The sequence below is a fragment of the Phoxinus phoxinus genome (genome assembly GCF_949152265.1).
Source record: "Phoxinus phoxinus genome assembly, chromosome: 19".
Taxonomy (NCBI): Eukaryota; Metazoa; Chordata; class Actinopteri; order Cypriniformes; family Leuciscidae; genus Phoxinus; species Phoxinus phoxinus.
In genome coordinates this window covers 3,425,125-3,437,749 of record NC_136894.1, presented here as the reverse complement: position 1 = coordinate 3,437,749, position 12,625 = coordinate 3,425,125, and the positions used below count along the sequence as shown (strand labels likewise).

General features: G+C 39.8%; 1 protein-coding gene across 2 annotated transcripts; it reads right to left on the bottom strand.

The window, feature by feature from the left end:
- Positions 1 to 52: 52 nt before the first annotated feature.
- On the bottom strand, positions 53 to 10,707 carry zftraf1 (zinc finger TRAF-type containing 1; the record flags this gene model as incomplete). 2 transcript variants are annotated; one of them, XM_079590249.1, is made up of 4 exons in its annotated part: positions 53 to 1,785; positions 3,501 to 3,739; positions 7,257 to 7,495; positions 10,402 to 10,707. In XM_079590249.1, 4 exons carry the CDS (start codon positions 10,705 to 10,707, stop codon positions 1,394 to 1,396), a joined length of 1,176 nt encoding a protein of 391 aa, XP_079446375.1. In that variant the 3' UTR covers positions 53 to 1,393. The 2 variants fall into 2 exon arrangements, with proteins under 2 accessions (XP_079446375.1, XP_079446376.1); XM_079590250.1 differs by having other exon boundaries at positions 3,501 to 3,712.
- Between the last annotated feature and the right edge of the window lie 1,918 nt (positions 10,708 to 12,625).

Genomic DNA, 12,625 nt, shown 5'->3' with positions numbered 1-12,625 from the left:
GTGTAAGATAAGCATTTGTCAACTCAATAACTCAAGAATGAATGCAGTGCCACAACTTTAAATGAGCTTTAATAGAAAGGCACATATACAGCCAGAGTGTGAGAATTAAAAGCCTTTAAATGCAGAAACAGTTTTAAACTAAACTCCTCTAATCAGAAGTGACAGTGTCTGCTAGATCAGCTCAACTGCTCGTTCTGTCGTTCATGAGTTCAAGAATGTCAAAACTAAATCACAGCCGCGTTCGTATGAACTGAGATCCGATTACCCCATTGGCTCTTTTGTACCCCCAGCTTAGTGTGTGTGTGTGTGTGTGTGTGTGTGTGTGTGAGTGAGAGAGGGAGAGATATGAAGGTATGAAAGGAGGTCATTTGTGTGTGTGTGTGTGTGTGTGTGTGTTTATGTGTGTGTATGTGGATAAGGGTGGAAGAAGGTCTGTAACACTGCCTCACAATCAGATCTTTCCAGTTTTGCAGTGTTGAGTGACTGGGAAAAGTCTGTTACCTTAATGCAGGTTAAATTAAAGCAATAAATATAAATATCATGTTGGGAGAAATGTACCTGTGTTCACAAAATGGGAGGGGGAGGGGTTAAAAGAGGGCAAGATATGCGGGAGAAATTCAAAGAAAAAAGGGCAAGATTCACAGGTTCTTAAATAAATGTGTTAAAAAGCTCAAACTTAAGTTAGATTACAAGGCTACGATGCTACGCAACTAAAGGTGTGCGTTCCAGAGAGCACACGGAAAAACTAAAAAACATGCAAATCGCATCTTTCGGGTTGTGGGATCGGCAGCCATTTTGTTCAGCCTGACTGTACAGCTGCGCTTTGATGAAAATGGCCACCTTCACATACAAAAATACACTTAAAGCAGTTGCAGCCGCTGCGTTTGTGCGGGTAAACCTCAAGAGCAAGGTCCGAAAACAGCGTGAAAACACACAAACGCAGAGTTGAACGCTGCCTGAATGATCGGTTGCACCTGCCTCTATCTCTAGCACTCGTTCAGTCTCATTCCTTAAAACACTCGCCTCATTGGTCATCACTGACTGATATCCACACAAACAGGCCCAGAAACACACAAACACAGTCCCAGACTCTTGGTGTTGTTCATTCAGGCCCGATCAGGCCCAATGGGAGATCAGCAGGGTGAGATTGTTGACTTTTTTTTTTTTTTGGCTGTAGAGGGTCTGAAAGCTTACAACACACACTCACACACACACAAACGATCTACTGCAGTACTGATGGGCCGTATTCATCCTTCTTTTGCTCCCGTAGAGGTATCTGTGGTTCAGTGGTGCTCGTCACCCTCGTCGCTTCACTCCATCCCCCTCCTCTTTCTCTTTCTCCTCCTTCTCCCGTCGTCTGATCCGTTTCTTCCGCCCCCGTCGTCCCGTGCCTCTATTTCTGGATCTGAAAGATGAAGAGGCGGAGGTTGATGTTTTTGGCAGCGAGCAGCTTGTTGCACTCCACGCTGTCGCTGATGGGCAGCAGGGCGTACTCGGTCTCGTTGGCGTCGTTGGAGAAGACGTGGTGCTGGATGACGGGTTTGATTTTGACGTCGTCGTACGGGCCCTTCAGCAGCAGAAAGGAGCACTCCAGGGCAGAGTTCACTTTGCTCTTCAGGATGAGCTGGAAGGAGAGCGTGCGCTTGCAGGACAGGTTGGGGTTGCGCTCCGAGTCGTTGACCCGTGCCTTCAGGACCCAGGTCTGGTTGAGCACGGTGAAGCGTGGCGTCTCGTAGTACAGGCGTGTGATGAAGTCGTCGGTGCGGTAGGGCCGGAACTGCACCTCTGGGGCAAAGACACATGACATTACAGGCGATCAACTTACTTCACGACACAAGCGGTTTTTGCAAACACTTTATGTAATGGAGGCCAGCTAGTGAGAGCTGTGCAGGTAAACCTCACTCCCCTGATCTCAAGAGGTGCACAAACAACTAATGCTAGAGACTACTGTCTTCAGCGTCTTTGTTAGCGCACACACCGCCTATGCCAGAGACGTCAGTTCGATTCTCGCTCAAAGCGGGGCAAGTAGGGGCAGAGGATGTAAATTGGTGCCGTGACCCGGATGGGAGTGAGTGTAAGGGAGGCTAGCTAGTGAGAGCTGTGCAGGTAAACCTCACTCCCCTGTGTCGAATAGGACCAGAGGGGTTACAATTACAATAAAGGTTCATCTGTTGGACATTAGTTCACTACATAGGTTAACATGAACTACAATGAACAATACAAATCAATTCTGTCATCACTCTCGTGTCATTATAAACACATATGATGACTTTAGAACAAAGCTCAGGCATGCTTGCTTGACACGTGAGAACCAATGAGGTTTGCACATTTGAGGTTTGAACCAATGAGGTTTGTTCTCACGGTTGAGCTTCTGTTTAGGTTCACTGATTAATGTTTATATGTGAATAAAGGCCTAAATTAAATGTTCATCATATAAAAGCCAATTCACACCGAGACGACAGACGGCAACAGACACTTAGTCTGGTTTTTGTCGGATCAGTGTGTTACCCCTGTCGGAGTCTGAACTTGTTTTGGCAGATTGAACAAGCTGAATCTGATTTAGAAGTGACGTGCTGTAATCTGCTGACTCTCGGTGTTGGTCTGTGTCTGTCTGTACAGTGTGAATTAACCTTTTCAGTCACTTCTCAGACATTCCACGACCCAACAAATGCCGATTCTACATGATCAATCAGTGAAAACAAGAGCAGACCAACGGCGACAGACACACTGATCAAACCCGACGGAGTGTGTGCTGCCGTCTGTCTGTGCAGTGTGAATTAGCGCATCGTGTCTCTTCAGAAGACTTGGATTTAACCGCCTGATGATTATATGAATTCATTTTATTGTGATCGTGTTATGAAGCAGCAGTGATTTGGGTAAATAAGACTTTTTAAATGGAGGGACAGAAATGTCTCAGATTTCATTAAAAATATCCAAAGATGAACGAAAGTCTTATGGAAGGGTGAGTAAATGACAGATTTTTTTTGTAGCTATGTATATTAATGTCCCCCTGTGGTAAAAATCAAGTCTTTAATGTTGTTTATATGTCTATGTGGTGTTTTTAATAAGATTTAAGACAAACCATGCCAAAATTCTGTATTTTGTCCTTAAAACGGCAGTCTCAAAAACACGGTTTGAAATCGCTGGTGTTTCTGACGTCACAAACTACCTTGTAACAAATCAGATCAACGTGTGATCGTCAACCAGTGGATCTCTGAGCTGAGTGAGTGAGTGGAGGCGGGGCTCATTTGCATATTCATAGAACCTTGCATACTGAATGAGGGTGTCGAGTTACATTACATCTATTTTAAGGCATGAAGGAAATAAACTTTAAATATGTCATTTTGCTGATCAAATATGAGTTTTAAAGGATAAAATGATTGACTACAGGCCAGGGGGACTTTAAAGATCTACAGCAATATGTCAAGGAACCTAAATAAGCTACGCGTCATTTGACGAGTCAATGGTGCAATGAAACGAGACTCCAGGTTTCTCTGTACCTGTAAAACCGATCTTCTCGAAGCACAGCAGGCTGAAGATGCTGTTGTAGAGCTGTAGCTCTCTGCGATGGCTCTGGTCCATCTCATCCAGGATGCCCATCAGCTCCATGCCGGTCTTAGACGGGTGGGAACACTCGGCCTCGTGAGCGCTGAGCTCGTGGAACGGCCCGTGCCATGGGCAGCCAATCCGCTTGTACTTGCACTGCGTCACTCTATGTCCAAAGACAAAAAAACAACACCTTTTTTTTAAATGACCAAACAACAACTCTAGCAATATAGTCTGTACATACGGTATCATCACACAGCTCTATATATAATGTTGATATCTAAGCATATCCAGCTTTGCTATTGACCAGCTCAAATCTACTAAATTCGACTATAAGGCATGAAGATGATATATTATGTCTCGGTTTCACAGACAGGGTTTAGATTAAGGTAGGATTAGGTATTAGTTCAATAAAGGACTTTTAAGTGACTTTTATAAACATGCCTTAGAAAAAAACATTACTGATGTGCATCTTGAGACAAAACAATGGCATATTTTAAGAAATTTCAATGCAAGTTGCTTTGTTAAAACAGTTCAAACATGCATTTTAGTCTGGGACTAGCTTAATAAACATTAACATCATGATTTTCTGCATGAAAACTAAGTTATATGAATATATATATATATATGCATATAAAATGATATAACATTTGAAGAGATTTATGTTTTTAATTGAGTGAATGCATGAGACTTATAGTCCAAGCCAAATGTCTGTTTATACATCTTTATGACTAATTAAGACTAGAATAGGGAGGATTCACTAAACACGAATTGTGCCCACTGACAGCGCAATTATTTATTTGCACCAAAGTCCCTTTAAGGCCTGACATCTTGGTAATGCTGAAGACACATGATCACAGTGGCCTCATATGTGATGCTAAAGTAAATCACGATGGATGAAAACATCTAAAAATCGTCTCTCTTTAAATGAATGTGTGCTCAACTACACATCTGGATTTGTGCCTGCTTACAATGAATGGTAACGATTTATTTTAAGGTGACGTAGTTACACATGTACTTAATATAGTAATAACAGTAAATAATGCATAATTACAAGCAACTAACCCTAAACCAAACCCTAACCGTACATGCAGTTAATTAATATTACTCAGTACTTATTTGAGTAAGTACAATGTAACTATGTCACCTCAAAATAATGTAACCCAATTAATTTTTACTAGAAAACGTACACAAACATCTCTTCTAAACAAGCTTTTCACTGATTATCGAAAGTCACCATGAAATCAAAATGGACAATTCTTAATTTTTTATGGAATATTCCAGTATTTATTATAAATAAATAATCTGTGCACATCAGTATTTATTTAAAAAAAAACATATGCCCTCATAGTCTTTAATCAGAAACATTAAACAGTAACATTCCCGTTGCCTTCGCAGAGACGTCTCTTCTCTGATGAGGGCTGGGAAATAAGCTTGTCCAATGGCCAGTTTCAATTCTTCCCCTCCAGCAACCTGTCACTCACACGAAACCATCGTAGCAATTAGATTTAAAAAAAAAATAATTTTATCCATAGGGAAATTGATTTTTAACGAGAATTTAAAAACCATTAAAAACAGGCCTACGGTGAGCTACGAGATTGTTAATCGATGCTATATACTTTTGTTGAAGCCGTCAGTCCGCGTTATGTTAAATTAATGGTGAAAACCGACATTACCCATGATTCTGTACACTGTAACTCCACCAATCAGAGTCAGAATTTCTCCATAACTTTTCATTAGATTTATTTTTGCAATGCTTCATGGGATTGCAGTTCTTTCTCTCACTAAAGCCATCCCAGTCCAATTTTCAAATACACTTTTGCTTCAAATCAAAGTTTGTAATGTTGTGATGCACCTTGTAGCTGGTTGGTTTGGTTCATGGCTTATAACACTTTAACAGAGACTTTTTAAAAATCCCTATGGGAAAAATGATTGGGTAAAAAACACTTCCGGAACCAAAGCTGCTGAAAAAGTGGGCGGGCACTAATGCACTATATCTACAAAAGTAGCGTGTTGTGCTGAAAAGAATCATAACGGATTTAAACAGTGATTGTGCAGCACTACACAAGTGTAAGGCCGAAGTGTTCAGTGAATTCGCCGGCGTAATCTTGTGTTTATAGTGCGGTTAGATTTTGCCTCATTACAATCTGCTCTGTTTGATATGAAGCTACTTTTAAATGCAAAAAAGACAAAGGCGATGATATTTGCACCTATAAATACTAAAGTCCCAGTTCTTGCTATTAACACACAACAAGATGAAGCCATTGAACTGGTTGATACTAATAAATACTTGGGTATCTGGCTGGACAAAGGTTTTACCTTTTGTTTAAAACTGGTTGCAGGATTATTCCTGTCTCAGATCCATTTGCTTGTCCATCTACTCTGTCAATGCTTGACCTTCTTTATTATGCGGCTCTCAGGTTCACTACAAATGCTGGCTATCAGACACATCTCTGCATCTTATACAGTAAGGTAAATTGGCCGTCTCTCAGTGCGCAGGATGCTACATTGGCACATTTTAATTTATAAAGCTATTTTAGGTCTTTTGACTTCTTATATCCGTTTAAAATGTGTTCATATGCAAAGTATATACACTGTAAAAAAAGATTAGTTGACTCAACTAAACTAAGTCAAGTCATCTTGTTGCTTTGACTGAGTTAATTTGAGTCAACTTATAGTGTCAAGTTTATTACACTTCAAAACACGAATTGATGTATAAACTTGACACTATAAGTTGACTCAAATTAACTCAGTCAAAGCAACAAGATGACTTGACTTAGTTAAGTTGAGTCAACTAATCTTTTTTTACAGTGTATCATTTAAGATCTAGTGACGGACTACTTACTAAGAATGAGGACAGAAGCAGGAAAGAGGAGTCTGTCTTATTATGGCCCTTCGTCTTGGAACGAACTCCAGGCTAGGCTTAATATTGGTGCGCTAATTTCCTCAGCTTATCCTTAAAGGAATATCTGACACGCTGACGGACATGTGACCTTGTTTTCATTAATGATAGGTAGATCTCGATTTTAAGTCCTTATTTTGTTTGTTTATATATTTTAAACTCTTTTTCTATGTAAATATTTTGTAAACTTTGTGATTGTGTTATACAGGACTCCCTTGTAAAAGAGACTGTGTTTCCATGGGACATTTCCTGTTTGAATAAAGGTTATATATATATACATACATTATAGTCTGGCTATCACCAGACCAAGCTCAATCTTTTAAGATTGAACATTATTCTGGGGAGTCTGCTCTGCATTTCTACAGCACAAGAGGCGTGATCAACGGGATAGTGCAAATGACTCTGTACGCAATTGGATAGTCCTTCAACCAATCAGACGCGAAAACTCCAGTTTGTGCAAAACAAATGTGTTGGTTTGTAGCGTTGATCAGTGGTTTGCAGAAGCAACAATGGCATCGAGCGATTTTTACAGGTTGTGCAAAAAAAAAAAATGAAAGTGAGTGAAATTTACACCCACTCGAGAGCGATTTGTTTGCTAAACTAAAGATGCCGCTGAGCATCGTTGAGAGGTTAAAACGAATTGGATTCGTCGCTTCTCTATCGTCATCGTGTTAAACCCGCCACTAGCGCGCCAGGTGGATAAGCCAGTTTGTGATTGGTTCCAGTAAATTTGTAAAGGAAGCAGGATAGATGAATCCTGCAGGGCGGCAGATCGGCTGGTGTGTTTGGTGAATGGGTGCAGCAGTACCTGTCCTGGCACTCCTCTGTTTGGTGGCGCTCGAGGCCCGAGCGAGGGAACTGTTTGAGGCAGTAGCTGCAGTCAGAGGGCAGTTCACTCACGGCTTTCTCCACCGCCAGGTTCCTGCAGCACAGACTCTTGCTGATCTCACAGCGGCAGTTCGGACACGTGGCCTGCTCCTCTTTGAGGCGCGCGTCAGCGAGCAGGTGGATGAAGCAGCCGGCGCACATCAGGTGCCCGTTTGTACACTGTGAAATGAGAACACACATCTTCAGCCCACAACAAGAGCTCAAAACATCTCACAGGGAGGTTTATGCAAAACACAACGGCATTTCCTCATTTATTTTCCTCAAAAAGAGTAGTTTCCTGTAAATATGAGCTGTGTCCGTAATCGCCCCCTATACCCTTAAATAGGACACTATTTGACAGGACAGCCATTTGTAGTGGTAAAACTCAAAAAATTTAAATATCGTGCAAAAGTTCATTTATTTCAGTAATTCGACTTACAAGGTGAAACTAATATATTATATAGACTCATTACATGCAAAGTGAGATATTTCACGCCTTCATTTGTTATAATTTTGATGATTATGGCTTACAACTTTGAAAACCTTTTCACAATATTATAATTTTGAATTTGGGGTTTTCATAAGCTGTAAGCCATAATCATCAAAATTATAACAAATAAAGGCTTGAAATATCTCACTTTGCATGTGATGAGTCTATATAATATATTAGTTTCACCTTTTAAGTCGAATTACTGAAATAAATTATCTTTTGCACGATATTAAAAAAAAAAAAAATTTCCACCAGTGTATCAGTGGACTAATGTAGGGAATAGTGAACGAGGGGGGCGATGTCAAACACAGCTAAGATCTTCAGGTAACTACACACAGGTGTGTTTGATCAGGGGTGGATATGAACTTTGCAGGAAGGTTAGATCTCCAGGAACAGGATTGGGCTCTCCTGAACTAAGTCAAATCAGGTAAAAAATAAAGTAAAGAATGGTTTGTCCAACATTGAGCCTATATACTTCCATAAGGATCCCAGGGTTGGGTAGTTGAAGATGTTTGTAACATGAACCCTGATCATTTCAGTCCGAACTTCATGTCATTTCATTTCAGCGCAGAGAAAACGGGATGCAAAGCGAGTTTCTGTTCTTAATTCGTAAGTGGATCTTAATGGGGAAAAAATATAATTATAATTATTAACAATAAAAAATATATGACACATTTAAAGGTAAAAATGGGTTGTTAAAAAAACTGTAATTTCAGTCCTCGTATAAAAGTTTACTCAATTTGTCATTTGCTTCAATCTCAGTTGCATCTAAAACTGTAAATGTATGTTATACTTTTTTTTAGGATGTCCTTGTTACCATGTAAATATACACTGAAGTACTGAGTAATATTAATTAACAACATGTACTTACTATAGGGGTTAGTTGCAAGTAATTATGCATTATTTACTGCTATAGTAAATACGTGTAACATGGACACGGCAAAATAAAGTTGTACCCGAATTTACTGTTACAAACAAATACATGTGATATAAATGAATGTGTTTTAAAAACTGTTCAAAGATCATTCTTCACTTATTCTACGCCAAAGCAAATTGTGGTTTCACTTTATTTTAAGGTGACAGTTACATTGTACTTACTCAAATACGTACTGAGTAATATTAATGAACTACATGTACTTACTATAGGGTTACGGATAGGGTTTGGTTTAGTTACTTGTAATTAAGCATAATTTACTGTTATTACTATAGTAAGGACATGTAGCAATGTGTAACAACATCCCAATAAAAAAAAGTGTTACCAAAATATTGTTTTTATATTTTATTTTGAATTAGCTTTTATTTTGAAATTTTCTGCTTTAAAATGTAGTCATTTATGTACTTTTGTCATTTTTAGTCAATGTTTTTCATATATAGTACTTTAACTTGTTTTATTTCGGTTAGTTACCAAAGCAACATTTCTATTTGTTTAGTTTTTAATTGCAAGTATTTCATATAAAATTGTATGTTTTTTTATTTATTGAATCTTTATTTGAATTAACAGAACTTATTTTAATAGATTAAGTTTTAGTCAACAATAATAAGACTGATGCAATATTCTCGTTTTATGATTAGTTTTCACGGTTTCATTTGAATAATTCTGTTACTGGTTTACTAATTCACCAGCAGATCCATTTCACTGGAGGTCAAGTCTGTTGAGTCTGCTTTTGGTTAATTCAGAGGGTAGTTGATTTTTTTTTTCTCCATGGCTTGTTTGTTTTGCTCCAGGACTTGCTCATGTTCGTCTCATTTGATAGGATTCAACCCCTGATTCTGTAATAAACAGATTACATGGCATGAGTCTGACACCTCCCTCAATCACATGGGCTCAGTGTGAGAGGATGTCAGCTTTCTCATGATCTGTGTTATGTGTGTCTATTATTTCCTCTAGTTTCAGCAATACACGCAAACAAAATGACCACTCTAGTGTGGATTTATCCAATTATTATTTATTAATTAAGTCATAAAATGGACACTTGTAAAAAAAAAAGTAAACGTGGGTATGCAAACCTAAAACGCCAGCACATGTGAACAAAGTGTGTGAAAACATGAGAGGAAGTTCTTTTACAGCTGGTTTAGCCTGTGGCTTCAGAGGGATTATATGGGGTGCATATTTGGGGGAGGGGTGATCAGAAGAGGCCAGCAGTGATTGGGTTAAACATGTCATGTGACCACCCTGATTGTCATGTTGCCCTTTGAAGGCAGAAAACAGCTGCTCAGGTCTGTCACGTGAAGTGTAGAATCTGAAACCTTCAAAAATAACATCATACCTGCTTAAAAAAAAATAAAAAATAAACATATACCTGGAATGGCAAATATGTGCATTTTATTAGACATTTTTTCACACACACATTATGAGTCACAGACAGTGTGCAATCAGCTGTATTATATGGATCATACAATAGACAAACAATCACAATGACAAAAAGATCCCCCCCTTTGTGTCATATCTATAATAACAGGCTGTATCTCACTAATATCTCTTGCATTTCAAGAGGATGCTGTGTTGTGTATTTTGATAGCTGCATTATGTTTATGGTATATACGTCATGCATACGGATTTCTCTGCATTGTAAGTCTCCATAATGGCTTTGTTTACCTGGTACACCGAGGCTTTAGGCAGGTCCAGGCACACCGTGCAGCAGAGCACCGAGTACAGGCGCTCCTCGAGCTTCCCCGCCTCTCCTTCCTGGTGCCTCATGCGCTTCTTAGGCGGTGCGTCCGGGTCGGCCTCGGAACCAGGGCCGTCTCTCCGCACACCGGACTCCTCCTGGATACCGGCCAGTCCTGCGCTCCCCGGACCCGCATCCAGGACACCCCCCACAGGACCGACACCCAGCCCCGAAGATGAGGAGCCCGGGGCGGCCGCGACGCCTAATTCCATCCGCTCTTCCATCGAAGACATCCGAATGAGTCACGAGGGGTGTTTGGGCTGACTGAGCACAGGATCCGCTCAATGTCAGGGTGAGATTTTCTGCCTTTTCCAGGTATTTGGCCTTTAATGATGGGGGGTCTGGACAGCCAACAATGCACTCAGTTGTAAACCATCAAACGTCAGTTCAAATAGGCTAATTTTGGGTAATATGATACTAGGTAAAGGGACAGTGGATATAATTTCATCTGTGTTTTACTGCGCTTTGGCCTGCATGGATGCCTGTAAAAAATTTTTGGATAGATCTCAGGTAAGCTTCGGCTCTCAGATTGTGAAAAGAGAGAGAGAGAGAAAAAAAAACAGCTAAGACTCAACAAAACAACAGGCTGTTGTTTAGGTCCGTTATCCGCCGTGACAGCACGCACACGGCGACTCTCTGCGACCGGGCCGGGCTCTTTCCCTCCGGTACACCTTCCGATCACAACCGAGCCTCTCCGACACGATCCGGATTCTCCCGAAAGCCTATAAGTTATCAGTTTGCTGCAGAGTCTCTTCGATAGTCCTTCCCTTAATCTACACTGCCATCTTTGTTTTTTTCCTGACTGTCTCCTCCTCTGCCCCTGTCCGCTTGTCCCTTTCTGATTCTGCCAATCCGAGGTCGGTTTACTCAGAGCGAGCTGAATAACAAGCGAATCCTGTCATCCGTTATTGAACTGTCAGTGAATCCGTTGCCAATAGTAAAGATGGCCGCCCGGCCCTTCTCGTTCGCGCCTCCTGATTGGCTGCAACAAATGTTGTGCTTCATCAGATGACTGGGGATATTTAAAGAGCTATGCTTTGCGCATGCGCACCGGCCTCCTGCGGGTCATGGCTGAAGCTTTTTTTTTTTTTTAAGAGAAAGGTGATCAAAAACTTTTGTAATTTGGATAGTGTGGTGCTTGTTTTTGTTAGTAGATTTGTGTATATTTTATTGTGCTAGTTTGACGCATTATTGTCATGGCGATTATAGTACAAAGAAAGAGTAAAAAGGTGAGCAAACCTTTTCCTACCCATGGTCAAAATCCCATAACACTCCTCATATGCGACAAAATGGCAACGTCATCGTGGGTTGTCATTCATTTAAATTATTATACTTGACAGAATAATGAATGGAAGAATCCTTTTTTTTTATTTTTATCGGATACATCGGTTTTTAAAAACATGTTACACATTTTAAGCTGCTTTATAATCTCTTTTAATTTTTTTCACCATTTGAAGTGATTTATTTATTTTTTATACCCGAAATCAGAGTGACCCCTGGGGGAGGGGGAATGGCCTCAGCCAATCAAATGTCGCGGTCTATGATGGACTGGTTTGGGCAAGACAGCTGTCAGTCTAGTTTCCTCAACCTGAATAAGCTTTGTGTTGAATGGGGGGATGGGAGTGTGTTTCCTGATCCTGATTATATACTGAATACTATAAAATATATATTAATAAATGTGCATATAACAGTGTAATAAAGATGGTATTAATTTGACTGAGATTAATAGTGTTTTATGCACATCATACCTATCTTAAGTACACTTAAAATTTACATTTACAATGAAGGTTGAAGGAATAAAGTCACCTGACAAGGACAAGGGCTTTCTTCATTAATTATTACCTCTGAACACTTGGTATTTCATATCTTACCATAATGATGATGATAATGAAAATGTATTTATTGATCATCATAAGTAATCATGAGTAATTATCATCATATGTGCTTCAGCCGGATCAGGCCGGTTATATAGGTTGATAAACTGTTCTGTCAACAAAAATATGAATATTATTTGTATGCATTAGTCTTTTAAAAATCTGAATTATTATTCATTTTTGGCGATATAAAGGCCTTGTGTCTTGTAAAAGGGTGTAATTTTGTAATTACAGAGAAAATAAATTAAAACGTCAACCAAACAAAGATTAATAGACA